Raw genomic sequence first — 27,766 nt, 5'->3', positions numbered from 1 at the left:
AAGCTGTTTAAGCTGGAGGTAGTCCGGTGGTGTACGCCCGAAATGTGGGCCGATCCTGGATGTAGTGCAGAAAAGGTCCAAGCGCAATGGCACATACCCCTATGAACTACCGAAGCTGTTTAAACAAACTCGTCTGGTAGTGGTCTCTTATGGACCTTTGCAATGGAATAGACCAGTTTCTGTCGTTCTTGCGCATACGCAGGTCAAATGCAAAATATATGATCAAATGTTTCTGGTACCTGACAGTATTCACAATTTGGGCTATAGTGTCACTGCAACCTATCTTATGTCTGTAACGCTTGGTGAATGCGACACCAAGGTGAATCCGGGGCGCCATGCTTGTTTGGTTTCTTTTGAGTTTGTGAGGATACGGAATGTTATTTCTTGGTACAATTTATGCACTTTCTTGTGTCGTCGATGTGTTTGGGTCCAGTGCTCTAACGTACGGTTGCGTATTACGCAACGGAGTAGGGCGTTTAATTTGTGTCTGTTCGTGAGAACGGAAGGTGTACTTCAGAAGCGTTATTTAAAGCAGTTTTCGCTTCAGCATCTGCCTATTCATTCCTATCACGCCACAGTGTGAAGGCATCCACTGAAAGCGGATATTATGGCCATTTCTATTTGCTTGGTCGAGATGCTCTGTAATTTCGATAGCAATTGAATAATAGGGGCACCGTCTGAGTACACAGTCAATGGTTTGAAGAGCTGGCTTGAAATCGCAGAATATCGTCCACGCGCGAGGGGGCTCCTCGGAGAGAAATCGAAGTGCCTCCTGGATAGCAACAAGTTCTCTGGCAGTTGATATTGACCTGTGGCCTAGTTTAAACCGCCGTGCGATGATCATATGTGGGATGATGAAGGCTGCAGTGGAGGCATATGGTGTGACAGAGCCATCGGTACACAAAGGACGCTCATATAACACTTGGTTGACCACCAGTGCTGCATGCAGCTTCATCACTGACGTCAGATGGCTTCCCGAATGTACACCAGCGAGTCTTCGAATCACGTTGAGACGAGGAACAAGCGATGAGACGATGGTATCCACGGCTTGCCGCCATTTCCTCTTGTAGTCGAGCATGACACCAAGAAAACGCACTTGTCTGCTTGATTTGTAAGCCTCCGATGCTGACGGACTAGTTCGTTGCCCTTCTGCGTATTCCAGAGAAGAGAACAAAGCCTGATTTCTCCATTGACATTTCCGATCCGACTGTCGCCAGGTAAGCCTGCCTGAGAAAGACCGTCTTCTGGACTATTATTGGCAGACATTTATACTGGTAACCGCTGAACCAAACACAAGTGTCCTGGTCCTGGTCAACTTCAACGACTTGTGAATGAGCAACAGATGAATCGCCCCTTTACAGAGTGCTCGTTTTGCATATTCATTTGTTCAATCGCACCGATAGAGGCATTAACCCGCTCACTTGTTTTGCGTATTTACTGTTCACCCAGCTACAAGATGGTTATGATTGCTATAGCAATCATATTATCACGGTGCAACGGAGATAAGAGACGAGGACACGTGTAACAAAAACAGCTTGCTTGCTTGCTTGCTTGCTTGCCTTTAAAAGTGGCTCGTACCCACTATGGGAGATTGGCCAAGAATCGGGTGATTGAAGGAAAACAGTTATCGGAGTCTAATCAGGAATACTTTTGAAAATTTTTGAATGACGAAAGGAAATTATTCATATATAATTTAAGAATTTAGCAAGGAAATTGTCCTGAATCAATTATGTACCCCAACACAGCTGCACCAACATCCCTATGACAGTGCCCGAGAGAAGAGGCACCAAAAGATAGAATATTGGGTATTGTTAAATTTAATCCAGCACTGTTAAATTTTTCTTCTAAAGCATGTTTTCTTAATGAGGAAAAACGGCGGCATGACAGGAAGAAGTGTTCTATTGTTTCGTCTTCACCACAGTATGAGCACAAGGGGAGGGCGCCAGACCAGATCGATGCAGATAAAGGTTTAATGTAGGAATGCGACATCTGAATTTGGTAAAGAGGACTTCAAGTTTTCTATTATGGCAGAATTTTCTTGCTATAGTAGTCGAGCGTAGAGACGTCTTCTTTGTCTTCTAATCTCCGCTAGGCCGACGCACGAGACCAAGCCTCCTAAAGTTCCCATCGTTGTCTTCGTCGTCAACACACAAAAGAGACGCGGCATTTGCCCCCTTCTAAAAAGAAGCATCGCCCCGATGCTATAGAGGAAGTGACCGGTGGGAAGTCTATGGCACAGTCAATCGCTGACGTGTGGTTTCATACATATTACGTGCACAGTTTCAGGCCGGTGCTGGCAGCGCCTTGTGCAATAGGGGCTATCTGGGACTACTTCGTAGGTGACGTCACTTAGGCGTCGTAGCACTCGATACGGTCCGAAATGTCGCCTCAACAGCTTCTTGGATAGTCCCCGTCTTCGGATGGGCGTCCAAACCCACACTCTATCACCGGTTTCATAAGTTACTGGTCTATGGCGAGCGTTCTAGCGGCCTGCGTCGTAGTCTTGCTGTTGGCAGATCCGCACGCGCGCGAGCTGTCTAGCTTCTTCGGCGCGTAGCGCAAACGCATCTGCATCCTTGTCTTCGTCATCGCATTCATGTGGGAGCATTAGCATCCAACATCGTCCGTACTTATCGTCCATGAACAAGGCTGAACGGATGCATCCGTGTTGTTTCTTGCTTAGTGGTGTTGTAAGCAAAAGTGATGTCAGGTAGGATCTCGTCCCAATTTTTGTGTTCGACATCCACATACATTGAAAGCCTGTCTTCAAGAGTTTTGTTTAAGCGCTCTGTGAGTCCGTTGGTTTGTGGATGGTAGGCTGTCGTCTTGCGGTGAGTCGTGCCACTGAGCCAATACTAAGAGCGCTGTCGTGAATGCGGTTCCTCTGTCTGTGATTACAATGGTTGGTGCACCATGTCGCAGCACAACATTCTCGATGAAGAATCGCGCCACCTCTCCTGCTGTGCCTCGCGGTAGAGCGTTTGTTTCGGCGTAGCGAGTCAGGTAATCAGTCGCGACAATAACCCAGCGATTTCCTGCACTAGACGCCGGAAGACGGACGACAATATGGACACTCCAGGCGCATATCTGCCGTCGTCATCGCCGTGATGTTCCGTATGAAGTTTACGGGGGGAAACATCGTCGCCGCGCTCCGCATGCTGCATATGCGAGTGAAAGCGTTCGAGGGTGAGCCGACGATCGATGGTGGCTCAAATCTCGCGCGCGCAAGGGAGGAACGCAGAGAGGAAGCGCGCCGTCTTCCGTCATGTCCAAGGCACCGTGGGGAAGGGAGGGAGAGGGGGGAGGACGTTCTACTCCGGTGGCGGCTGCGTATGGCGCGGCCGCGCGGGCCCTATCTTCTAACCGATCTGCGATGGAGGACAGGGTGCGCCATCAGTATGCTCTCGCGCCGCGTGACACCACAGCTAGTAATTTAGTTAGTAAGCGAATGTTTACAAGTCTACAGGCCGATAAAACTACTATCCTTACTTCGGGTAACTGTCTACTAATTTGCTATTGCAATCGATGCTTCGCCTTTCGGACATAACTGCGACTTTTATATTGTTTTTATTTTCAGCGTTTAGCAATCGGCATCGGCGTGCAAAAATAATCTTAGATCGTGCTGAGCTTTTGACAGAGCAACAAAGAAATAGTTAGCACATGACTAAACTTTTTCATAATTTTCTTGCTATTAATTGTACAGTCTATCTTGTTGCAAAAGGCGCGAGGATATTAGATTAACTCATGTTTTCCCTCCTTTTTATTTTTTCCGGACAGCCGAACTGGCACACTCACGAGCACGCGCACACGCGCATGCTTAAAATTCGAAACAGAAGAAGAAAAGGTGTGCCGTGAGAAGGGTAGTGCGTTCATTGTTCTCTAGGATAGCAAAACAGGTGCGTCTTTTTCTGTCATTGTGCTGTTTTGTGCTTGTGGTTCGTTCCGCTAAATGACTAAAACACGCGTTGACGTTGAAACACTAGAAACCACGTTTTATTCTCTCCATAAGTGAACGTTCTCTGTCGGTATACCTTTGACGTCAGCCGTACTGCCTTGCTTTCTTCGGGACCTTGCAGGCGCTCGAGTCATGTCGGGCACGGACGACCCCGTTCCCGGCACCAGTAAGCCCTCTACCAGTACGGACCTGAGGGAATACACGATCAGGCCGCTGCTTTGGGAGGAGTTGCCTCTCACGAAAGAGCTCCGTCTGGAGATAGGCTTCGTGACGGGCACTCACCATCTTGAGACCCTCTGGAAAACAGACCCCGGGAGCATCTACGGAGCAATAACCGATGACGGTGCGAGAAACTTTAGCGCTCCTCATACGGCCGGGTGACGACCAAGCGCCCCGTGTCCGCAATGAGTGCACTACGCTCCAATTATGTTGATTATTTTGCGCCTCATGCAGCTGCGCGTTGTCTGCTATTGCGTATAGCGTTCTTGAACACGAGAGGGATCGCACGTCGCGTTCGTTGATGGAGCGTCTGAAACGTTGGCTGCTGTGCGCTTGCCTTTGTGACGACTGTTTAGTGTGCGTGGCATTGTAGTGTAGCTCTTCACTATTGTACCCCCAAGTCTTCCTACAAAAGCTCCGTGTATTTAAAGAAGTAGGCTACTGACATGACATTTCCGACTTTTCGTTTACTTCATAAAGCGAAAGTCTTGGGCCTCGAAATCCCAGAATCAAGTACTCGTAATCCTCAGAGTGTTCTAAATAACTTACAATGACAGCTTTTCTACGAATCAGTTTTGGTTTCATTTCCCAGGCGATGTATGTGTCGGTATGTCATGACACAGAAGCATTCACGTGGCCACGTGAGTATTTGGCGCTCAGCTCGACAAACTATACCGAGCGAGCCGGAACGTCGCAATGCCCTGCTGCCACGTGACCACTTACTGTGTCATGACCCACAGCAAATACAGCTCCTCGGAAACGAAACCAAAATGGGTTCATTTTAGAGTGGCTCCTTATTTGCGCGTTTGCGAGCTAAACGTTTTTGCTTCTCTTCCCCTAGATTAGGACAGCGCTGCCTATTCGCGGCTATTCTGGCGCATGACGTAGAAGCGACGCTCACCTTCTTTAGTCGAGGCATGTGTGCAGTCCTCGCGAGAGCGAGAGCAGAAGCGAGCGGCGCCCGGTGCCCGATCAATGCACCGATGAGCGCGCATCTCCGCGCCAGCGTGTGCGCTAGTTGCGTGGTAGCTGCGCCTCTTGCACGTGAAGAGGGCGGAGCTTCGGACTTAGTGGCGGGTGATCTGGCTTTCGTGTCCAGAGAACCCAGGTCCCCCAAGTTACCATATGGTCACGTGACTCGCCTTAATAGAACCATCGCTACAAAGATAACACAGATTGGCTATTTTCAAAATCATATGTTACCTTATCACTTCATACTCCTCACAAAACCAAGAAATTGAGTTTTATTTTAAATTTCATTAACTACTGCATATATCCTCATTAGTTCTGGATGTTACAGACATCATTAGGTCTTGAATAAGATTGTAGCACTTTTTTTGCCGGATTTTAAGCGGAAAATTATTTTTTAAGGTGGACCGATAAATTCAACATAACCCTGCGAGACCTGGCTGAGAGCTTCTTATACAGGGTGACCCAGCTATCACGAAGCACGACTTAAAAAAAAGTGTAGCGGCGTTACGCGAAGCAGTGCGTATTGTTTCCAGTACAGTGGAGTAGCCGCCAGTAATTTTTTTCGTTACTGAGATTTAATTAGCTAATTGTAATTAATTGTCTAACTCGAGAAGTACTGTCCTAATTATCAAAGTGTCAATGAGAAAATTGTAGAGCAACATGAAAAACTCCCCATACATGTTGCTCAATACATGTTACATAAATGTGTTTTTCTGAGTGTGAAAGAAGCCCGCGAATACACGCAAAATTGCCGCGCGATTAGCCGCTCGAGGCACTTTGCGTATATATAACTTAGTGACGTCACCACACTTTCATATATAAAATGGAGACCCGTCTAGCAACTCATTCAGCTCATTCTAAGACTGCCATGGGTAGACCACGGAAATTAAAGACACCAGAAGAACAGCGTGAATACAATGCTCGACCATGTGTGGTGTTTGATACACAGTTCGCTGGACATTCACATTCGCAGGGCGGGATGGCGGCCGAATTTGTATAGTACAGCATTGTCTAGAGCGCTTCAACGGCGTACTGTGGGCTGCGTGGACGTTAACGCCTGGTTCGAGACCGCCTGCAACCCGCCGCGGTGGCTCAGTCGGCTAAGGCGTTGCGCTGCTGAGCACGAGATCGCGGAATCGAATCGCGGCCGCGGCGGCCACATTTGGAGGGAGGCAAAATGCAAAAACACCCGTGTGCTTGCGTTGCAGTGCACGTTAGAGAACCCCAGGTGGTCAAAATTAATCCGTAGCCCTCCACTGCGGCGTGCACCATAATCAGAACTGGTTTTGGCACGTAAAACCCCAGAAAGAATTGATAGCAACCCCAGGAAGAAGAGATACATATAGCCTGCATCTTATCGTGCGCAGCTTTACTGGTGGGACTGCCTGCACTTTTCTCGCGTTTCCGCTTGCTGTGGCTTCGGCTGATGCGATCAACTGCAATGGCCAGCGAAGGTGCCACAGGGGCTCGCTGTGATCCTGATTCTTCATTTGCTTGTTTCTGCGCCTGCCGCTTGCTTAGCGCCAGTAGCAGTTAAGACTCTTTCAGTCAACCTTGAACCCTTTCTCGTCTATCAAACAACAGACTCCCATGCATACGAAGAGGAATCGGCTACAGAGAAGCCACTCATGACGCGCTCCTCAGATACGTTTTAGAAAGCTGTCGAGGAGCGTGTAAATTCCTCCGGAGTTATTATTATGGTGCTCAGCTGTGGCACGCACCCACTTAGCGGGGTAGGAGTTATGAGAAGGAACAAGAAATACCTTTTTTTATTTTCTTTGTTCCCCATACGCCATGAAGTAAAACTAAATTAAACTACGAAAAAAAATGACATTTTATTTTTGCTGAGTGTAATTTAAACAGCGTACTCAGTTGAAGACAGGCGCTATAGTGGACTTCCTTAGTCTCAAAAAACTGCTGAAGTCTGCATAATAGAACATCGGAGGTTCGGCTAGCTCTTAGCTGCCACAGCAACAACTTTCATACCAAAACATCACTGTTCTAGCCTGTGCCATCTGTCACTTTTTTAGCGCAACGCAGAAGGAGATTATTGCGCCCATGATAAAACTGTTCAGGTGCAGCTGAATAATCCTCGCGACCTCCTCGATGTGTGCAGCTTGGGAGCCACCAATGTGCACGTTTGTAGCAGAAATTTGCTTCTGTCAATCTTCATTGAGGCTTAGCCGCATTACCGCGCAAATATTATTGTTATTGTGGACTAGGAAGGGTATATTTACGTGTACTGACTAGAACTACGCAAACAAAATATCTAATCAAAGCAAATCACTTTGTAAAGTCTCAAGAGTGCGTGTTCCTTTTATTGCGGAGCATTCTTGTTGAATCTAGACCGTTTATGTTTCTGTCGAGTATCTGACCGTGTTTGTGGGCTGATCCCGAAGCCAGTACAGTCTAACGTAGCGTCTCAAACAGAAACCTGTGACTGCATTTGGAGCACACAGATCATCAAACGCCCTGATAGCGCTCAATGTGAGCACCGATAAAACGATGTGCCACCACTTGCTGCTTAACACATTCGTTATCAGATTCTCGGTATACACCGGAGTTCTTCCACAAGTGCGCATCGACGTCATCAATGACGCATATTAGCTTGCTCCGCCCCAATCGGTGAATCAGCAGCGGAACCAGCAGTGATGTCATCAGTCAAGACACGGTCAAAACCAGAATCAGTGAACCGACGAACATTGATTGCGTCAAGTGATGTACTAGTACTGGTGCCGACCAGCACTGTGTAAGTTTACTACGATCTCAGAATTATTCATGCTGATCCAATAACGATGTGGACATACTCTAACAATGTAAAATTTTTAAATTGACATAAACATCACCTCTAGCAATGCAATGTTATATGAACGTTTCATCTTCACAACATGCGGTGTACGTTCCGCTTCAGAAAATTACCACGGTTCGTGCGTGCCGTTCTATACTGTAGCAAACTACAATGCTTCGCATTATACGTAGCGCTCACCTGGAGTAGTGGCTGCCAATATGTCTGTGACACACTGTCTGTAATGAAGAAGCAAGCCCTTGTACAGGGTCGACCACATCTAAGGTTAACACCTCATTAGTATTCAAGACATCATAGAAGCTGATGTTCAGTACATGATTCGAAAAATCATTATTGTGTTTATCGACACCACGATTACACATCCTATAACGAACATTTCACTCGTGAAGTAGAATAAACGCTGTAGTCTTACCGGCTTGAATAGTAATGAGGTGTTCACCTTAGATAGGGTCGACCCTGTACATTGCTTTTCGAAGTCGCTGCGAGGACGATGAAATGCCGATTCTTCGTCGTTCAGTAAACGCCATCTCCGTTGGCCGACGTTGCCTGTCACCTTAAGTAATTCAACCCGTCGCAACCTTCACCGCGCAATCCACGCAGGCGAGCTGTACGGCGTGTGCGCGGTGCCGTTCATCGGCGTCGACATGGCGTACCTGGCGCTGCTGGGCGTCGTGGCCAAGTGGAGGCGCCGTGGCATCGGCAAGCGGCTGCTCGACGAGTCCTTGCGCCACGTGGGTTCGCAGAACGTCTACCTCCACTGCCTGCCGTCGCAGGTCCGCTTGTTCAGGCAAGTATAAGCGGTGACAACCAGCACTGCGTATGTTTACTACAGTCGCAGAATGACTGGTGCTTAAGAGGTAGCTCTATACCCCTCGTGCAAACTCCGATTTCCCTGTTTAAATACTTGCCCAACGCAGAAATGCTTTGATTATAAATTCACTCTATACCGATATGAATTAAGTGTGTTGCATTTGGAAAAGAAAGTCAAGTTCTAGCAAGTGTAGGGTGCAGAATTTTGACTTATGACGGCATACTTACAAACATTTTTTTAAAATGAGTTGGTTCCGCAAAAAAAAAAAAATGGAGTAGAAAGTTTACAAGTCCGCCAATGACAGTTATTGCAGTTCTGTAAGCTGCATTTGTTAGCGCATCCTAAGTGGACCAAATTTATATGGAAGTACTATACGCTCACGGGAAATTGTTATAGTATTTACGAAAGCCTTACAAAATGTCGCACTCAAGAAGTAGTGGTATGTTTCAAAGTGATGTCCGCTTTAGATGGATTAATAGATGAAGTTTGCAGAATCGTGACATGAGTATTTAATACTGAGTTATACAGCCTAAAATTTAGTTCCTGGGTTTCTTTCTTTTTTTTTAAATTTTGCAATATTCGTTGATTCTTTTAAAAATTGACGGCCCAAATAAAAAATCTGCTTCCCACAGTTACTATCTTCTAACTTTTTTGTTTTAAATACAACAGGCTTCATCACTGTAGACGCCGAGCAATCCGTTCTCATGTATGTGTGTAGCTAGAGCTCGTGACTGCTGTTGTGAATGGCGATTGTCCGTGGTGTCCACGAAGGTTTCCATGTATGGTGCCGTGCCAGGTGCCAAGAGGAGGAGTTATCCAGGGAGATTAGAAAACTGTTTTATATACACTGTACATGGTATTTTACAAGAAGGGCTCCATGATATTGGAGCCGTCTACGTGCTAACATCTTTGCATGTGGTAGCGTTTACATCTCCGAGCGTTCTCCATGGTCGAGCGTGCTCTACATCGTCAAGCGTGCTCTACATGGTCAAGCCTCAAGCTTCTTTCACAACACTCAAGTCCCCTGTTTTATCCCTTTCGTTTCCCTCTTTCACTCGACGAGGGAACACACTGTAGTTCTTTTAGCCAATCAGCATCTTGGATCAGGTGGCCATATCCCGCACGTGATGTGTCGTCGTTTCCCGCCGGGCTCCGCCTCCAATCTTGTTAGGTCGCCCCCGAACACAGGCAGCGGTTGACACCTTGGGAACCGAACGTTGATGTCGCTCCCCCGGGATTGCCAGACGCGGGCCCCTTTCAAGATTCGCCTCTCCATAGTGGTCAGTTCGCGGAACCAGGTAGGGCGGTGGCTGTCTCGAAAGGCAGCAGTCGGCGTAGCGTCGTCGTGGTTCGGGCGGCGCTGGTAATTCACGGGACCGCACCAAGGGGCGACGCTGCCGTTTAGCCACGCATGAGGTAGCCCGGAGACCAACTGCTAATCCCTCAGTCCCAGGTGACAATTCTCGGCCGCGAGAAAGGGCGCCAGGTTGGCGCGTCTGAGTCGGCGCCGGCCTCCTTTGTCCCGAGGGACCGCCAGACACAACAGCACCCCCGCCGCCAGATGATGCATCGGGAGGTCGAGTTGTTCCATGCAGCTCGGCCGGTTTGATGCCTGCTTCGCTCAAAGCCATGGGGCCGCTGCTTCCAGGAATGATGATCTTCCCGCCAAAGGCCTCTTCATAGGTGGGCTCTGACTGGGCTGCAGAAATGCAAGATGACAAGCTCCAAGGAGCGACCTTTGTCAGCCACACACAATGCTGCAAGCGCCACTGCAAGCCACTCTCATTGCCAGACTCTACCAATTCCAAAAATCTGACAACCCCCTATCTAAAGAAAACCCTGAAACACAAGGTGCTCGTTGATCCGGACAAGTACCAAAAAACTTCCGATGATGTGTCTTCGGAAACAGACACCATCTGGGTTAATGTAATGAAGCTAAGTTATTATGAATTAGAGCTTCCACAGATCAGGAAGGCGAAGGGAGAGCTGGCCTTCAGTAATTCATAGTCCGTAACACTTAGCACAAGAAAGCTACATAATCATTACATAATGCCAATATACTAGATAACAAATGGGCAAACCATCTACGACTTATTACAAACTCGTGCAAAAGCTCCGGTCATCAACTTGCGCAACCTGCGCGTGACCTTCTAAACTATTTGCAACCCTGACACTGTTTGCAATTCAATTCTTTATCTGTCGCCGCGTACACACTCCCCTTTAAATCGTGAGTCTAACCTGAGCCGGAAAGTTTAACAACAAAAAACTGCGGCATTCTTTACGCGCTTCAAACTTTCAAAACTCAACTAATCTCAGGCAGACAGAATACAAAAGAAAAAAAAAAAATTGCGACCCGTCTTCCTTGTTTACTTATTCTCGGGCCCCAAACGCACCCCTTTCTTTCAAACGCACTCGAGGGGGTCGCGCATTCCGGGGATTTCGCAAGGCGCCGTCGCGAAGAAGGCAAAAGCCACTAATTCGCCTGACACATCCGGTAGCTGTGACTTTAGGACAACCGCCTCCAAGTACGGGGAGGGAGGTACATTGACAGACCCGTGCGCGCACTTTCCAGTTATCTGCTCGGCAGACTCCTTTCTTTTCCCCTGCGAGTGATCGGCCATTGTAACAGCCTACAGGACGCTTCCCTTTGTCCCTCTGCCTACTATGCGTTGTACGAGATGCGGTTAGGCGACGTTCACCACGCCTGAATCTTCGCGAAACTCTCCTTTTCGCGACGTGCGTCACGCCGGTCCCTGACCGCAGCAAACGCCTAAGCTTGGGGTTTACCCTCCTTCGCTTTTTCACGCTCTCTGTCTGGACTCTGACCCTAGCGAATTTGCCCCTGTCGCTTTGGCGCTTCGCATGTTTGATTCCAAGCGCCTCGACCGCGTCCGCCGTTCTCGTTTTGCGCCTACGCCTTTTCTGTTTGGCATGCTTCGTAGAGTCTGCAGTTTCGGCACACGCGCTTGAAATTTCCTTGCCCCTTTGGGTTTCACAGCGCGACTGCCGTTCTAATAGAGCAGGACCAGATTTGACCTTTGAGAAAGTTAGCTCGTCATTAAGTCTATCTTCAGGTGGCCTAGCTCCATCACTGCCGTCGATAGCATGCCAAACTTCTCGCGGGCCTTCGAAGTCGGCCTCTGTTTTCAAAACAGCCTCGCTAAACGGCGAAACAAGTGCTTCTTCGCGCTTGTCACTATTTCCGTTAACGACGGGCACCACAGCCCTCTCAGCGCTGTCTGAACAATCTTTGTCACTGCCATCTTGGCCTTCGAAGTCGGCCCCTGGTTCTAGGGCGGGAAAACCACCGCTGTCTTCGGTGACCGCATTCATCTCGCTTCCGGCTACCAACACGTCTAACTCATCACTGCTTACAGCTGCCTCTGGAATCGTTCCATGGTCCTGTGACCGCTGCTCAATAGGGAATAAGCCTATCAGTCTCTGAGTCTCCTCACGTGCTTTTGCCCTGAAAGCTACCTTGCTGGAGATGGATTTTCCCGGTTCCCTCAGCATTTGCTCCGACCTATTCGAGAAGCAATGCGTGACCTTGTCTGGCAGGCTGGCCGAAATTGCCGCCGCCGTACACACTTGGCCTAAAGGGCCTTCCGTTTCTGGTGCGGGAAATCCGCCGCTCTCTTCGTTTTGTGTGTGTGCCACTTGCATCACACCTTTTCGAAAGCTTTCTACACTAGTCCTCTCAGTGCTAATGTTACCTTCGACAGGCTCGGCTTTTTCACTGTCTTTTGGGCCTTCGAAGTCGGCCTGCCATGCTACACCAAAGCGCCTGAACAAAGCCCTCTTAGCCCTGTCGTAGTCGCGCGCTTTCTCCTCGGACAAACAATGCATAAAACACGCGCCGACACTAAACGGGAGAAGTGCTCCTAATCGCTCAGCCCACAAGTCCCGGCTGACACCCTCTTTCTCACACACTCGTTCAAAACCGGCGAGGAAATTAACAATACCCTCGTCTGTCTCGAAAGTGTGGAGCTGGCGTCGCGCTGTCCGCCATCTGAGCATCTGATTTTCCCGTTCGAGCTCTTTCATCCTAAGAGCGTGCCGTTGCGCTGCCTCTTGCTCGCGCCTCTCGCGAATTTCGGCATCGTGCTTGCGCCTTTCTGCTTCTTCACGCTCGCGCCTCTCGCGCTTCTCAACAGCTTCAAGCTCGCGCCTCTTGCACTCCTCTGCCTTTTGGTTTCTTTCCTGAATTGTCTCCCAAGCTTCATCAGCTTCCTCGACCGTCACCTCTTCTACCTTCATGACGTCGAGAACCGCTTCTTTCGTTTTTGCGGAGTCGACCGAAATGCCTAACTCCTCGCAAATGAGAAGGAGGTCCTGCACTCTGAATTTCTCCATAGCGATCTTGTTTGCCTTCAAAATTCACCCTTCCTAAAATTCGCTATTTAAAGAAGGTGAATTTCCCAAAATGGTGCCCGCCAAAAAACACACAGTTACTCCCCTAGCAACTAGTTACTTGTACTAGAGAGTTCTGGCGACATGAAGCGCAAACTCAGGCCCTAAGCCCGTCCTTATCGCTACCACATCGGGAGATCGCAGAATTTCCTCTCTTCGCTTGCGAAACAATTTTCCTGGCCTCTCCGGCCTTCTCCCAACTCACTTCCTCATTCTGTAAAAGCTCCAATTGTTGACTTTTGCCTACCGCAGGGACAACCAAAATGCCCATCGGCTCACAACTTTTGAGGAGTTCCTGGATTTCAAACTTATCCGTATTTACAGTGCACCCTGTGTTTCTTCCCCTTAGTAACTTAGCCCACGAGACACTGTATTCTTGGTCCTGTGAGAGAAAATCACTAACAACATCAAACCACCATTAACGACTTAGTCACCTGCGCTAATGAGTCTGGCGAAAAGAGAAGCAAACACGTAGCACTCACCACACCGATGTAGCCAACGCCGGCCGATCCCATAAGCTGCCAGCCACTGTTGCGAATGGCGATTTCCGGGTGTCCATCAAAGGTTTCCATGTATGGTGCCGTGCCAGGTGCCAAGAGGAGGAGTTATCCAGGGAGATTAGAAAACTGTTTTATATACACTGTACATGGTATTTTACAAGAAGGGCTCCATGATATCGGAGCCGTCTACGTGCTAACATCTTTGCATGTGGTAGCGTTTACATCTCCGAGCGTTCTCCATGGTCGAGCGTGCTCTACATCGTCAAGCGTGCTCTACATGGTCAAGCCTCAAGCTTCTTTCACAACACTCAAGTCCCCTGTTTTATCCCTTTCGTTTCCCTCTTTCACTCGACGAGGGAACACACTGTAGTTCTTTTAGCCAATCAGCATCTTGGATCAGGTGGCCATATCCCGCACGTGATGTGTCGTCGTTTCCCGCCGGGCTCCGCCTCCAATCTTGTTAGGTCGCCCCCGAACACAGGCAGCGGTTGACACCTTGGGAACCGAACGTTGATGTCGTTCCCCCGGGATTGCCAGACGCGGGCCCCTTTCAAGATTCGCCTCTCCATAGTGGTCAGTTCGCGGAACCAGGTAGGGCGGTGGCTGTCTCGAAAGGCAGCAGTCGGCGTAGCGTCGTCGTGGTTCGGGCGGCGCTGGTAATTCACGGGACCGCACCAAGGGGCGACGCTGCCGTTTAGCCACGCATGAGGTAGCCCGGAGACCAACTGCTAATCCCTCAGTCCCAGGTGACAATTCTCGGCCGCGAGAAAGGGCGCCAGGTTGGGGCGTCTGAGTCGGCGCCGGCCTCCTTTGTCCCGAGGGACCGCCAGACACAACACTGCTCAAATGTTCACGTAGGGATTATGTGCAGGAAACACGCTGCATATGACAACTGGTTAACGAATGTCGACTGGCAGTGGCTTTTGAGGGGACGCGATAATTTGGCAGAAAGCACCACTTCTTTTTCAAAGTTGGGTCGGACGCACATGTGCAATCTTCACCACTTTCGAAGCCACTCCATCAATCAAAAGATTTGAGAAGCTCGTGGTGTTTAACGTCCTACAGCAACACTTGGTATTTCAGTGACAAAATAAAGAAGGCGTGCGGAATATAATTTGTACCATCTGAGATTCCTCAACAAGGCGCTATAGGTATAAGTAAATGGACGTTTTTCTGCACTGCCACCATCTGAATGCTACTGCCGCACCAGGGAATGGAATCCTCCACGTTGCGCTCAGAAGCAGCTCTCCAGAATAATAAGTAGTCATGGCGTGTGAGTGGTAATACCTTGCACGGGGAAATTGCATTACTACTTCATTGCAAGAAAACTTTATTTGTTTATGGCATAAAAAGTGGGAAAACAGGAGGAACTTTGCATAATATGTGGAATATTTTATACTAAACAAGAGGAAATACGCATCTGTAAGCATCGGAGGGTGACAAGCATTCCTTATGCCCCTCTTGTCTGCCGTACTAGCGAATCCCAATTGCACTTGCTTGCTCGCATCTCGCCCCATTGGTTCACTCTGCGTCCGGCCGCAAACGTGCAGGGACAAGCACAACTTCCAAATGTACGTCCGTGAGCTCAAGTCGCTGGGTCCCGGGAAGCCCAACGTGTCAGCGCTGGTGCAGAGTGTGCCGGGCATCGTGGTGGAGGCTGTCGGCGAGGAGACGCTTCCGATGGTCGTGCGGTACGACGAGCGAGTGTTCGGCTGCTCCCGCCAAAAGTTCGTCGAGCTCTCCCTGGCAGTAAGCCGCACACCTCTTCGCTTGCATTGCTCGCTCATGGTGTTTCTACCTGTTGAGATAACAGTAGGATTCACTTATAGTAACCTCGCACATGGTACACTTTGGCTGAGAGCAAAGGTAAGCGTCTGCGCGATTGAATTGCTGCGTCCACTCCTCCTTTTTTTTCTTTTTTTTCTATGTGGCGACGAATCTGTGTGCAATAAATAACGACACCCAGCAAACCCGTTGAAGCCACTGAATGTGGTGTTGCTTTTGCATGCCAGAAATTCTCACCCTTACGCGTTGATATCCGGTGTGGTAAACGGACTCTGCCACAGGCTCTATCTTATGGTTAATCTCGGTTCATCGTATACGTAAGCGTCTGTGTGGATTGATTCTCATGCGCCCTCACTCTTTTTCTGGGAAAAAATAAATTCTACACAATTGACAACCACACCCAACAAACCCTTCATAATCCTTCCCACTGACTGTGGTGTTGCTATTCCATTCAATATTTTTTTTTCCTCATAAACGACATCCCGGGTGGCAGCGAACCTCCCTACATCAGGAGGGACATATTGCGTGGCAGGGATTATCTATTCGTTAAATATTTATTTCAACTCTCACCGAAACTTCAGCTATCTATCCACATCAGCAAACAACAATATCCAGTGGTAGTGATGCATGTAGACATCATCAGTTCCATGCTTCCATAGTCTTTAATTGTGACAGCATGTACCAGGGAAACTAATCTACGCCGATTACTATGAATACATTAAGTACGTTCATGTCGCGTTTTAATAATTATTTAATGGTTCTCCCTAATACTTGAAACACTATTGTTGCCAGAAAAATGGTTACAGTAGTCCTACATAGCCTTCATTTGTGTTGTAGAAGCGGTGCAGAAGTGGCCACATTTTTTTTTGTCCATATACTTAACAACGTTAACAAAAAAAAAAAAAAAAAGAAAGACATGGGTGATTCTGCCTTGTAATCGCTATAGAGTATTTGCCTTCAAGTTTCGCAGTCTCCCGGTCGTCACACATTTATGAAGTCTGTTAATTTGTGTTTATGATTCTTGGAAATTGAAATCTAAACCTATTTTTCACTGAGAAGCAGATGTGTTAATTTTCGAGAGGTACACACCGGGTGCTTCACGTAACTTGAACCAAACCTGAAAAAAAAAGAACATTTGCAGACCCTAGAAGATTGAGGACAACGACATGTTGTTTTTAGTCGTCTTCAGTTACTATAGAATTTAAAATTTTTCTACAATTTTCCCCTACTATTTAGTCATAAAATGAAGAAAGTTTAAAAGGTTGCATCATTGAACTTTTGAAAATTGGCCAACTTAAGCAGCCCTAGTGACTCAAGGCGACCGTAAATAAGATTCTCTTACCATTGGTCTCATTTGTCTAAAAAGTACCACTTTCTTGTCTTTATTTTTTCCCCTTTTTGGTTCAAGTTATGTGAGACATCCAGTATGCATTGGCGGAGTAGTGCAGTATAGTCTTACTTCTCATTGTCGTCTTTGAGCGCCAAATTAGCAGGCTGTTTGAGCGGGCAAGATCAGAATGCTCCCGGCTTTGCTCCTATCGATGGAGCAACGCTTTAAACACCTTCCCAGCTGACCAAATGCAGCAGGGTGTCCTTCCACACCATAAGGCAACCATTGCTATGGCAGGCTTTCTTGCGCACACATGAGTAGTGTGGCGCAACGCTCTTCGCAGGAGGCGGACGTCCGCACCGCAGTCGCGCGGCGCGGCTCGAAGACGGTGTGCGGCTACGGATTCTCGACGGGCGACATCTACGGGAACCGCATCGTGCGCGGCATCTTCGCCGACTCGGAAGACGTAGCCGAGGCGCTTATGGCATCCGTTCTGCAAGACGCACCGTGCGTCACCGTCATCGTGAACATGCGAGACGCGGAGGAGATCTATTTCGAGAAGAAGATCGGCCTCAAGCGGTGCTCGGACATCAAGACGCTCTTCCGCTGGCCCTTCAGGGGCGGAGACTTCACCAAAATATACGCCATCGGCTAAGCCTGGTGGGCCGCAAGCCTCCATTAAAAAACGCCGCCGTGAGCGTGCGGAAGAATTTGGTTCTGCTGTTGTCTCAAATTAGCCTACAGATGGAATACCTGGTTGCGTTCAGATAAGATTCGGCCATTTTAGCCATCTTAATCTTCAAATCGTGACTGTCAAAGAAACGATAAGCAGTAGTTTCGTCAGGGGCCATGAATTTACGCTCACAGTATTAAACTATGAAATGCAGGTCCCCAAAGTATGTACCGGTGGCATTCCGTCCTTTCGCGATGTCGAATGATGTTGCGGATCAATGTTACAGATATCTAGAATGTCCGGCAGCTATTGAAAAATATTGTTCATGTTTATCTGCTTTATTTTTCGACTTCCCGGCTCATTTCGTTTTTTTTTGTCATTTTAACAATGAATATGACAGCACGGCCCCACCCTATGTGGTTGCTTGGTTACTGCTCTTAAAAATTTTTGTGTTGATGAATCCTTATTTTTGACTGGAATTTATAGGCTGTACATGTCCTATCTCAGTAAACAGTGACGTTCGAGATTTTTACCTTAGTTTGCACATTGTAAATAAGTGTTTTGTTAACAGTAAACATTCCTGCGTTCCATGTTAGTGTTTAAATGAACTAACATTGAATATCGCGGATGAACATCTCTATAGGGCGTCCCGTCGTAAATTGCGTCGGGCAAGTTCGACATCGCGACGACTGAAATCAATGCCAGTGGTGACATTGTGTCCGTTAAATCGTTTGAGAGAAGCTACTGAAAGTACCGCGCGAGACTAGTTCAACGTGCAACCAGAAACGAGAAAGTAGAGCGAAGGAAAGAAGTGGTGAATCATCGGAATGTAGATTTAAGCTTGCTGCTTGAAGCTAGAAGCTTGCTCCCATAAAAATCTATTTATAAAAGAAACCTAACCACAAAGCACCGCAAAAGGTCCATGGTAAATGCTGTCCAGCCTGTATTATGTCGATGTCAAGCCGTGTCAAGATAAGGCTGCATACGAATCCCACTTTTACAATGCGCAATAGGCTTATTCGCCGACACGAACCCGACTCGAATGCGTCGAATCACAAGCCAGGGCTCAGATAGCCGCACCCGGCAGCGTTTTCACAAAATCATTTCTGTTGGGTAAATTTCTCAGTGGCAACCGGCATCGAGGAGGTAGAATATAGCTTCGCGTTGTTGCCTTCTGAGCTTTGAACCGGTGACGGGAGCTTATTCGACAGCACACGCATGATGCTAGGGGCACTGGGCTGAGTCGTCTTACCACCACATGCGAGGTACCCTCACGATGTGATGTTCTTTTTTAGGTTATCTAGTGGATCCATAGAGGTAAATTCCAACCCCACAGCCGTCTCAATCGATTTACGTCAGGATAACCCAACTTTAGATTAACCCGAACTTACGTAGGAACGGTGGTTCACCTTCCGCAGAGACGTCTGGCAGACGTCCGGCTAAAGAATAGTGAGTCGCTGTTAACTTATATCATTCAATGAGTTCTTAAATATGAAAGCTTCTTCGCTCCCTGATTCGCTGTTTCTCATAATAACGAAAACCACTGCAAATTCTAAAAAAAAATTCCAACGAAGCCCAATCGAAAGATGAGACTTCACGAGTCCCCATTATGTCGAAGAAAAGTGAAGGCGAAACAGATGTCCTCTCACAGTGAGTAAAGTCATTGGACCATGGTCATGCCCTGATAAGCAGAGGCGTGCCGCTAGCACCCTTGACGATTTTATGGTGGACACTAATCTGTGTCATGTGAGTGAAAGGATTATGATTTCGATGATTCCTTATTTCAAGGCATAAACCCACTTTGGTGGATAGGCCATGAACCGGGTGGCAATATGGTAAAAAGGGGGGGGGGGCAATTAATCGAAGATGTGAAATAAACCGATAATAAATCAAACAAAATAGTGTGTGATAAGGTATTCAACCTTGCATAAACGGGCACTGTATATGAACTTGAATCTAAAAAAGTCACAGTTTCGCCCGAAAGGCAAACCATCGATCGCGATAGCAAATGCGTAGACAGGAAGTAAGGATACGAAGTAAGGATACTAGTTTTATCGGGCGTGTAAACTTGCAAAGTAATTTAACCAGCATGTAGTCAGCGCGCACAGGCAAACATGAACCAATCACACTGGATGACCGCGGACGCTGATGGCCGGAACGCTGGTGTGAGGAAGCGCAGCAGCAACAGCGAGCGAAGGAACCTTCGTGCCGTGTATCACAATTCAACGCAAACTGAGCGGCGATAACGGAGCACGCACAAAGGTATATGTCGCGGTCTACGTAAAGAATAAGTAAGCTAAATTTTGAATAATAACAATACTATTATTGTTACTGTGAATTTGTCTTTTTGCTATTTGAATTTTATGCTTTTATAATTTGTTGAAGGAGAAATAAATTACCTGATTTGTCTGCACTGCAATGTGCTTCGTTCATCTTTTTTTAATGTATTAATGTCATGGTCGTATTATCCTTTCCGCTGCCATGTTCATTGTGTAAGTACGCACCTTATATATAGTATAAATAAGCATGAAAGGACCTGTAGGGATTCTCCCCCCTTCTGTGTGATGGATTACTGTCGCACGTAATACACCACTCTTCCTGTGCTGGTGCCGGTAGGGACCACACCTTGCTTCTGTTTTATTCTTGCCCGAGTAGTGCATTTAGTATTTTGGTCTATCCGGCTTTAAAGAGCTCTAGCTCCTCATTTTTCTATATTAAAAATTAAAGATAACGTGGACGTGAATGAGTAGCTCAGCATGTATACGAGAGTGTAAGCAAACAGAATGGCCGGAATCCGACTGAAATGCTGGCAAACATCATACTTTACCTCGGCGGCACCCGTCGCGTCTGGTTTCGGATCCACGAGGACGATCTCACCAGCTGGGACACGTTCACGCAGCAGCTCCGCGACTTTTTCGGCATCAAGTTTGGTCGACAGTTAGCCGTCAAGAAACAACTGGCGGTACGTACCCAGACGTCGATTGAGCCTTACTTGCCGTACATACAATACCTGATGGCCTTGTGTCTAAAAGCTGACCAGAAGATGTCCGAGGCTGACAAGATCGCTCACATATTGAAAGGCATCGGGGACGACGCGTTCAATCTGCTCGACTTAACCAACGTTATGCCCGCTGACGTCAAGAAAACTGTGAGAACGACGTGATATGACGTGTGCAAACTGATTATGCCTGGTTAGGCCGAACACAGGATAAATACCGTATTTACTCGCATAAGGGATGTACTTTTTCTTCCGAATAATATGCGCAAAGTTGGGGGGTGACCTTATTATTCGCAGTAATATTATTAGCTATTTTTTTTCCGCGGCCACCTCTAAAGAGGTCGCAGTTTCACCCGAAAGGCGTACCATCGATTGCAATAGCAAACCAGCATGGAGTCAGCGCGCACAGGCAAGCATGAACCAATCACACTCAATGACCGCGGGCACTCGCTGTCGAAACGCTGGTGTGAGGAAGCGAGGCTGCAACAGTGAGCGAAGTGACCTTCGTGCAGTGTATAGCTTCAACACAAACTCAGCGGCGATAACGGAGCACGCACAAAGGTATAAGCCGCCGTCGCACCTGGACAGCCCCCGACGCAGATCGCTTTCAAGATAGGGTGCCCGCGGCCGCGCAATGTGCAGTTGCTGCGCCGCCTCCCTGCCTCCCCTCCCACCGGCGCCATGCGCGCGACGAAATACACCGCGTTTCCTCCCTGATTTCCTCCCTCGAATGCGAGAGATGGAGAATATGCGCCTGGAGTGTCCATATGATTGCTATCGCAATAAAAGTAGGAGACACGCGGTACGATTCGGCGTCCGATACAATCGTACCCGCCGGACGCCATATCGGGTGCCGAATCGTACTGTGTCTCTCCTACTTCACGGCAGCAAGTTCAGGGTGCGTTTATTACGCGGGAGAAAAAGAAAATCCAAATTTTGACAACTAAAGTTGGGGGTGCGTTCATTATGCGAGTGCGTTCATTGTGCGAGTGCGTTCATTATACGCGAGTAAATGCGACAATTATTTCCGATTCTGTTATCTTTTTAGCTATTGGTCAAATTTTTACACGCTGCATTTCCATCGCATGCTTGTTACGCGACGACAACAAAACCGCAAAATCTGACGACGTCATGACGTGTGCGCGTACGCCCTAAGTTGCGTTAGTATGACGAACTGCCCCGGTTCCGAAACGAATAGCAGATGGCTTCCTGCTAATCGCTCTAGCACTGTTACTCAGAGCTGCTGGGGAGAATGGGTTTCCTTGCGCATAATAAAAATTTTTGCTTGGCCGTATAACGTATCGAACCATATCAGCACGCATACCACATCGTTCTGCCAACTTTTTCTCTTCTTCGTCTTCTTTTTCTTTTTTTTTTCTTTTTTTGCTGAGGATTCGCTTTAGTGGCATTTTAGCCCTCCGTTGCACGCCACCGCGATTTTCGACCAGCCACCGCAAGCTAACCAATGGGAAGCGGAACAATTGCAGGCCGCCAGCACCACAATCCCTTTCAGATTATCTACTTTCACTGCAGTAGCCAACGCCTCCAAGGTAGCACAAGGCGTGCGCACTTCGATTCATGACGCCATGCTACTTTACCCGACTGTCATAGAATCAAATGGGGATTCTCCCAAGTTAACCACTGCGATTTTGACGTCACCGCTTTCATCGTGCCGGGCTTGACAGTAGAATTTCCGGCCCAAGTAGCATGACGTCATAAAACAGAGTGCATAGGCCTAGGGCAGAAATTACTAAGCTGCGCCGTTCTTACGCACTTTCTTAGCGAAAACGTTCTTGCGCTAAGAGAAGCGTGCCACTGAAGTGGCAGCGCAGTTAACTTACGACATCGTACGAGAGCGAGGCGGAAGCATAGCTCAGATTAAACGACAAGGAATAAAAAAAGCGCGGTTACCCGATATCGCGACTGCACATCACGCGTCTGTGGTTGAGGCTATGCTCTCCCGACCAATCACTGCACGCCTCTATTCGACAGCTTCCTTTTCCGGGCGTCTGCTACAGCGCCGACAAGCTCAACCGCGCTCGCCCTTTCACCACACCGCCGTCAAAAGAATTGCGGTGGAAGTGTTACGCATTCTGCTCACATTTCTGCCTGCTGGACACATGGCGACATATTTGGCGCAGAAAGAGACGCCTATAGTCGGAGCAATTGGTGGCCAGGTCTGCCAGGCACACTCCGCCTGCATACATCACCACTACCACCACCCTATTACAAAGCTACAAAATGTCTTCATTTATATATTAATTAAGGAATTAAAAAGCAAAATTTCCATATTATATGGTTGATATGGCGTCAAGGCAAAAGGCCCTTCATCCGCACGTTCGTCGGTATGGTATTGTTATCGCGCTGCACACTGTTGCAGGTGCGGTTATAATGCCGCGCATAGGCTCATTATCACCTACCTCATTATCAGCTACTTGTCGACGACGTTGTCAAGCGTCAACCAACGACGAAACGCGCGCTCCCTTCGCATAGGATCACTGTCGAGGCCACGGAGAGCTATTAAAGTAGCCATAAAAAAGAAATGCAGAAATAAGCCGTGACTTTGAATACTCCCAAATTATGACAGAAAACTTCACTACGTAACATCCACACCTGCAAGCTTCCCTGCTTATCAAAACTTTGACATCGTATCAGCGTTCATCCCTTCTTCTTAGCTTCGCCTCAGCTGATAAAACACGATCATGCCTCGCTCCAGGTCAAGAGTTTGTTCTTGCCGGTTTAGGCGACAGCATTCAGACGAGGCGAAATGCACAAAGGGCTGTACAAATCAATTTTGGAGACCGGTAACATATCATAGGTTCGCGATGTCAGGGCCTGGAGCCCTTAATTAGACTGTCTGCCATAGCCCAAGTGGCCCCTCATAGAAGTCAAGGCCAATCAGTCAACATCACCACGATGCTCAGTGCCAATGTTGCCATAAATTTTCAAGTGCACGTCGGAATACTGCACAGCACCATACTCGAAGCATATAGTGGTTCAACATTCTAGCTGGTTTTGGATCAAATCGGTTCAGCTCGTCGATCTAGCGACACTGGCGCACTTTGTTCAGAGCAGTCAGTGCACATATAGTACGATGCCAAGGTGGTATGGTATCGGCCAGTGGCGCACCGACGGGGGATGGTCGTTGCCTTCCAGTTCGACGTAATATATAAAGGGTGCTTTTCGAAGTGTGCTGTAATAAACACTGTCCTTACTAGCCTGTTTAACTGGAACGTAGACTTGTCGTGTACGGAGCTCAGATGCGCCATTTGTCTCTGGCGCTGAGGCCAAAGTTTAATAAAGAATTTAATTAATTTCACGTCATCAAGGGTTGCGGGAAACGTGTTCTGTCGGCTGGTCTTTCGCCATTTTGTGCCCCAGATTTAACCCGCCAATTTAGCTGGCGGCGGCAAGTGCCCTTACAAAGGCTGTCACCACCCTAAAACAGCGTTGCATGTAGGCTCCCTAGCTAACCGTAAAAAGTGGCGCCTGCTGTGGCAAAACCTCGCCGTGCTATGACGTCACTGCGCACACAATTGTTGTTCTTATCTGCGCACGAGGGAGAGGCACGTCCTTATCTTGCGTCGTCCTAGGGGTCTTCACGACCTTCCCGAAAAATGCTGGAATTACCTGAACGCAGCCCTTTTTTTCAAGGCATTCTTTCCATAGGTCCCTTTGCAATATTTGATAAATTTTGGCACCTTTCTCGCCTAGTTTCACAGGAAATCTTATTTCGATATTTCGCTGTGTCTGTTCATCGATTTCTATTTCCACAGACTAAAAAATGGGTCGCACACAAAAAATCACAGCATATCCACGGGGTGAATGATGATGAGTGGGCGAAGCTCCGGAGGGAATCATCGGATCTCCCGCTTAAGGGGACGCTAGCACAAACGCGTTAGAAACGTGCAGTACTCTCTAGTAAGGGGGAGCGGCCACAGCGTCTTACGCAGCCATTTACACATGCCGGAACGTGCACCGCGTTTGCCGACGCCATCACATGACTGCTGAGAGAGTATACCCCCGTATTCATAAACGCTCCTCGACTTAAACTTGACTTGCCACCGCCTTGGGCAGCGCGTTCGAAACGCGTTGAAGGTAAGGCGGAGAGGCCACTGCGTCTTACACCAGCTTCTTACACGTTCCGTAACACGCTAGCACAAACGCGTTAGAAACGCGCTAGAAACGCGCTAGAAACGCGCTAGAAACGCGGCCTTTCGTTAATGTTGGGTATTTATTGCCATCGTGGTGCGTGTGTGTTTGTGCGCTTCGTGGCGTAGTGGTTAGCACCGCGCGTTCGGAAGCGAGGGGTCCCTGGTTCGATTCCGCGCTACGGACACAACTTTCGGAATTTTTTTTCATAAAACGCCGGAAGCGTTCTCCGGAAGCCGGAAGCTGGCTTCCGGAACCGGAAGCGGAACCGGAAGTGGAAACGGAAGCGGAACTCGGCTTCCGGTTATACTATACGTATACATATATATGTATATATGGGTATACATACATATACGGACACAACGCCATCTATTGAGCAATTCATAAAACTAGACGTGTCTACCTACTACGACGGGGACGAACGGGTGCCGCTATAAGGAGCTTCGCCCCTAAAAAAAAAAATCACAGCATATCCACGGGGTGAATGATGATGAGTGGGCGAAGCTCCGGAGGGAATCATCGGATCTCTCGCTTAAGGGAACTCATCGGAACTCTCTCAGCAGTCATGTGATGGCGTCGGCAAACGCGGTACACGTTCCGGCATGTGTAAATGGCTGCGTAAGACGCTGTGGCCGCTCCCCCTTACTAGAGAGTACTGCACGTTTCTAACGCGTTTGTGCTAGCGTCCCCTAAGCGGGAGATCCGATGATTCCCTCCGGAGCTTCGCCCACTCATCATCATTCACCCCGTGGATATGCTGTGATTTTTTTTCTCATTTTTCTCAGACTGGTTACACACTACTACTACGACGACGGGGACGGAACTAGTGCCGCTATAAGGAGCTTCGCTCCTAAAAAGCGCGCGCATAAAGTGTGCATTGTCATATATACCAGTCCGCCTCCTACCAGAGGAGAACCAGACGCCTTCCGCGTGGAGGGAGGGGCGCGGTTACACTCATGCAGAAATCATAACTAATAATGGCCGAAAGCATTCGACTACCCATTGCAATTGGTTTGTTGTGTAGGATTGAATGGAGCAAAGCCATCTCATCTGATTTGAATACAATGACGGACTTCGCCTGTGGAGCCAAAGTCTGCCATCTCATACCCACAAGTCGTGTTAAGCAAACCCCGTCCTCGGACTGGTTTTCTGAATTAGGAAAACGTGTGAAAGCATTTCGTGCAATGCGTATGCATTTTATCTAATAGACTGAATGCTTAAAATAATTTTTTTAGAAAACCTTCGACTTGTAGTCAAAATCTTGACCTTTTGAACTTGTGGCAGACTGCAAATTGTTTATTCGTTTCGATTCAGACCTGGTCTACCGCCGCCGCTGCAGCCATGAGCCGTAATAAATGCGAAGCACTTCTTGGCGAACATTTGCTACTTTTACAGTATCTAAATATCTATCTACGTATCTATCTATTAAATGCGAAGCATTTCTTGGCGAACATTTGCCACTTTGACAGTATCTATCTATCTATCTAGCCGCCTATGTCTTGGTGCTCTCATGGCCGTTTCGCTAACTTGGTACGTACCAAAATTGGCATAGTATGACAAGAGTGTACGACAAACATAAATGATAGGTCATGACATGAACGTCATACATGCGTGTGATGTAGGTCATGAAACAGCCGCCTAAAATGATATTGACCCAGCGAAAAAAGATTAACACAAAAAAGCACTGGAATGAATTCGTACGTGGGCACTAAGTGAAGGAAGCACTAAAGATGATGGTATAAGTCATAGACATGAGCATGACTCAGCAAAATGACAATGACTCTGCGAAAAAATTAGCACTCAAAAGCCACTGCAATGGGTTCTGACATGGCCTAAGTGAAGGAAGCACTAAAGAATGATGGTAGGAGTCATAGTCATGAGCATGACTAAGACTCTCGCCTTAACGCCTCTTAGTGTAGCTAAAGAGACTCTTGAGGGCTTATGAAATGAATATCATGACAATGTAGGTCATGAAACAGCCGCTTACGTCTTGGTGCTGTCTTGGTCGTTTCGTTAACTCGTTAATTTGATAGCTCCCCGCACACTGCTTCGTGTAACACTGATTCCCACAGGGCGTGGGATCGGCCGGATTTTTTTTTTTTTTCCGGTTAGAGTCTGTGTTGGCGTTAACCACTTTAAGTGCGGAGCACTTTAGGGGCCCGGGCTGTCGGCGTCTAATGTGTCATGTTTCATGTCCTCACGCTCAGGAAACACAAACGTAAAACAGGACCAAAACATGCCAATACCATCGCAAAACCGGGTAAAATTAACTAACTAGATTCAAATAATAGCAAATAAAGGAATACTCAAGAAATAATTGAATTAAATAACAGAAACTGATTAAAATCGCTTCTACCACGCCGTCTGCTCCGCGCTTCCCCAGCTTTCACCTTGAGTGAAACTGCTTCTTTGGCTCCATGTGCATGGCGGTTCCCGCCAGTTCCGTTCGCCATGGAAATAGACGACGAGGACGCCGGGCCAACTTTTAACAGCGAAGCTGTTCTAGCTAACCGTAGGGCGCCTATATGCAACGCCGTTTTAGGGTGGTGACAACACAAAGATTTTTCACCGCAATTTACCGCCAAATTTGGTGGTTAGCCATTTTAGTCCCCAGTCTTCCTGCCTTGTTTTGTCACGCTCTGATCTACTAATGTAGGCACGCGTTCTATTAATTTATTTAATTTATTTTTGCGCCAATGCGCTCAAAAAACCTGAATACATCTTAACATACTAGTTGCATTTACCTTATTTTAACACTCAAACTTCTTTTTCTATTGCACGTCTATCGAAATGTACCGCAACAAGTTATAAGGGAAGATGGCGTGCTCGTGGTAGCATTATCTCACGCCAAGAACGTGAACTGTGTTCAGCATTGCGTTGCTGCCTTCCTTCGACACATATATAAAAGGGGGCTTGTCGAAGTGTGCTGTAATAAAGACTTTCCTACAGCCTGTTTAACTAAAACGTAGACTTGCCGTGTACGGCGCTCAGATGCGCCATTTGTCTCTGGCGCTGAGGCCAAAGTTTATTAAAGAATTTAATTAATTTCACTTCACCAAGGGTTGCGGGAAATGTGTTCTGTCGGCTGGTCTTTCGCCATTTTGTGCCCCAGATTTAACCCCGCCATCTAGCTGGCGGCGGCAGTGCCCTTACAA

General features: G+C 47.8%; 1 protein-coding gene across 2 annotated transcripts in view; it reads left to right on the top strand.

The window, feature by feature from the left end:
• Positions 1–3,827: 3,827 nt before the first annotated feature.
• LOC119441870 (uncharacterized) overlaps positions 3,828–27,766 on the top strand; it is a 25,334-nt gene continuing 1,395 nt past the window's right edge. The window contains exons 1-5 of one of the 2 annotated variants that reach the window (XM_037706507.2): positions 3,828–3,896; positions 4,077–4,298; positions 8,553–8,739; positions 15,224–15,422; positions 17,132–17,467. In XM_037706507.2, the coding sequence (XP_037562435.1) occupies positions 4,088–4,298; positions 8,553–8,739; positions 15,224–15,422; positions 17,132–17,443 (909 nt within the window). In that variant the 5' untranslated portion in view covers positions 3,828–3,896; positions 4,077–4,087 and the 3' untranslated portion in view covers positions 17,444–17,467. Of the gene's footprint in view, positions 3,897–4,076; positions 4,299–8,552; positions 8,740–15,223; positions 15,423–17,131; positions 17,468–27,766 lie in introns of those variants that run through there. The other variant, XM_049661678.1, reaches the window with a different exon arrangement.

Source organism: Dermacentor silvarum, chromosome 2, assembly GCF_013339745.2.
Source record: "Dermacentor silvarum isolate Dsil-2018 chromosome 2, BIME_Dsil_1.4, whole genome shotgun sequence".
NCBI classification, from domain to species: Eukaryota; Metazoa; Arthropoda; class Arachnida; order Ixodida; family Ixodidae; genus Dermacentor; species Dermacentor silvarum.
This window is presented reverse-complemented; position numbering and strand designations above follow the sequence as displayed.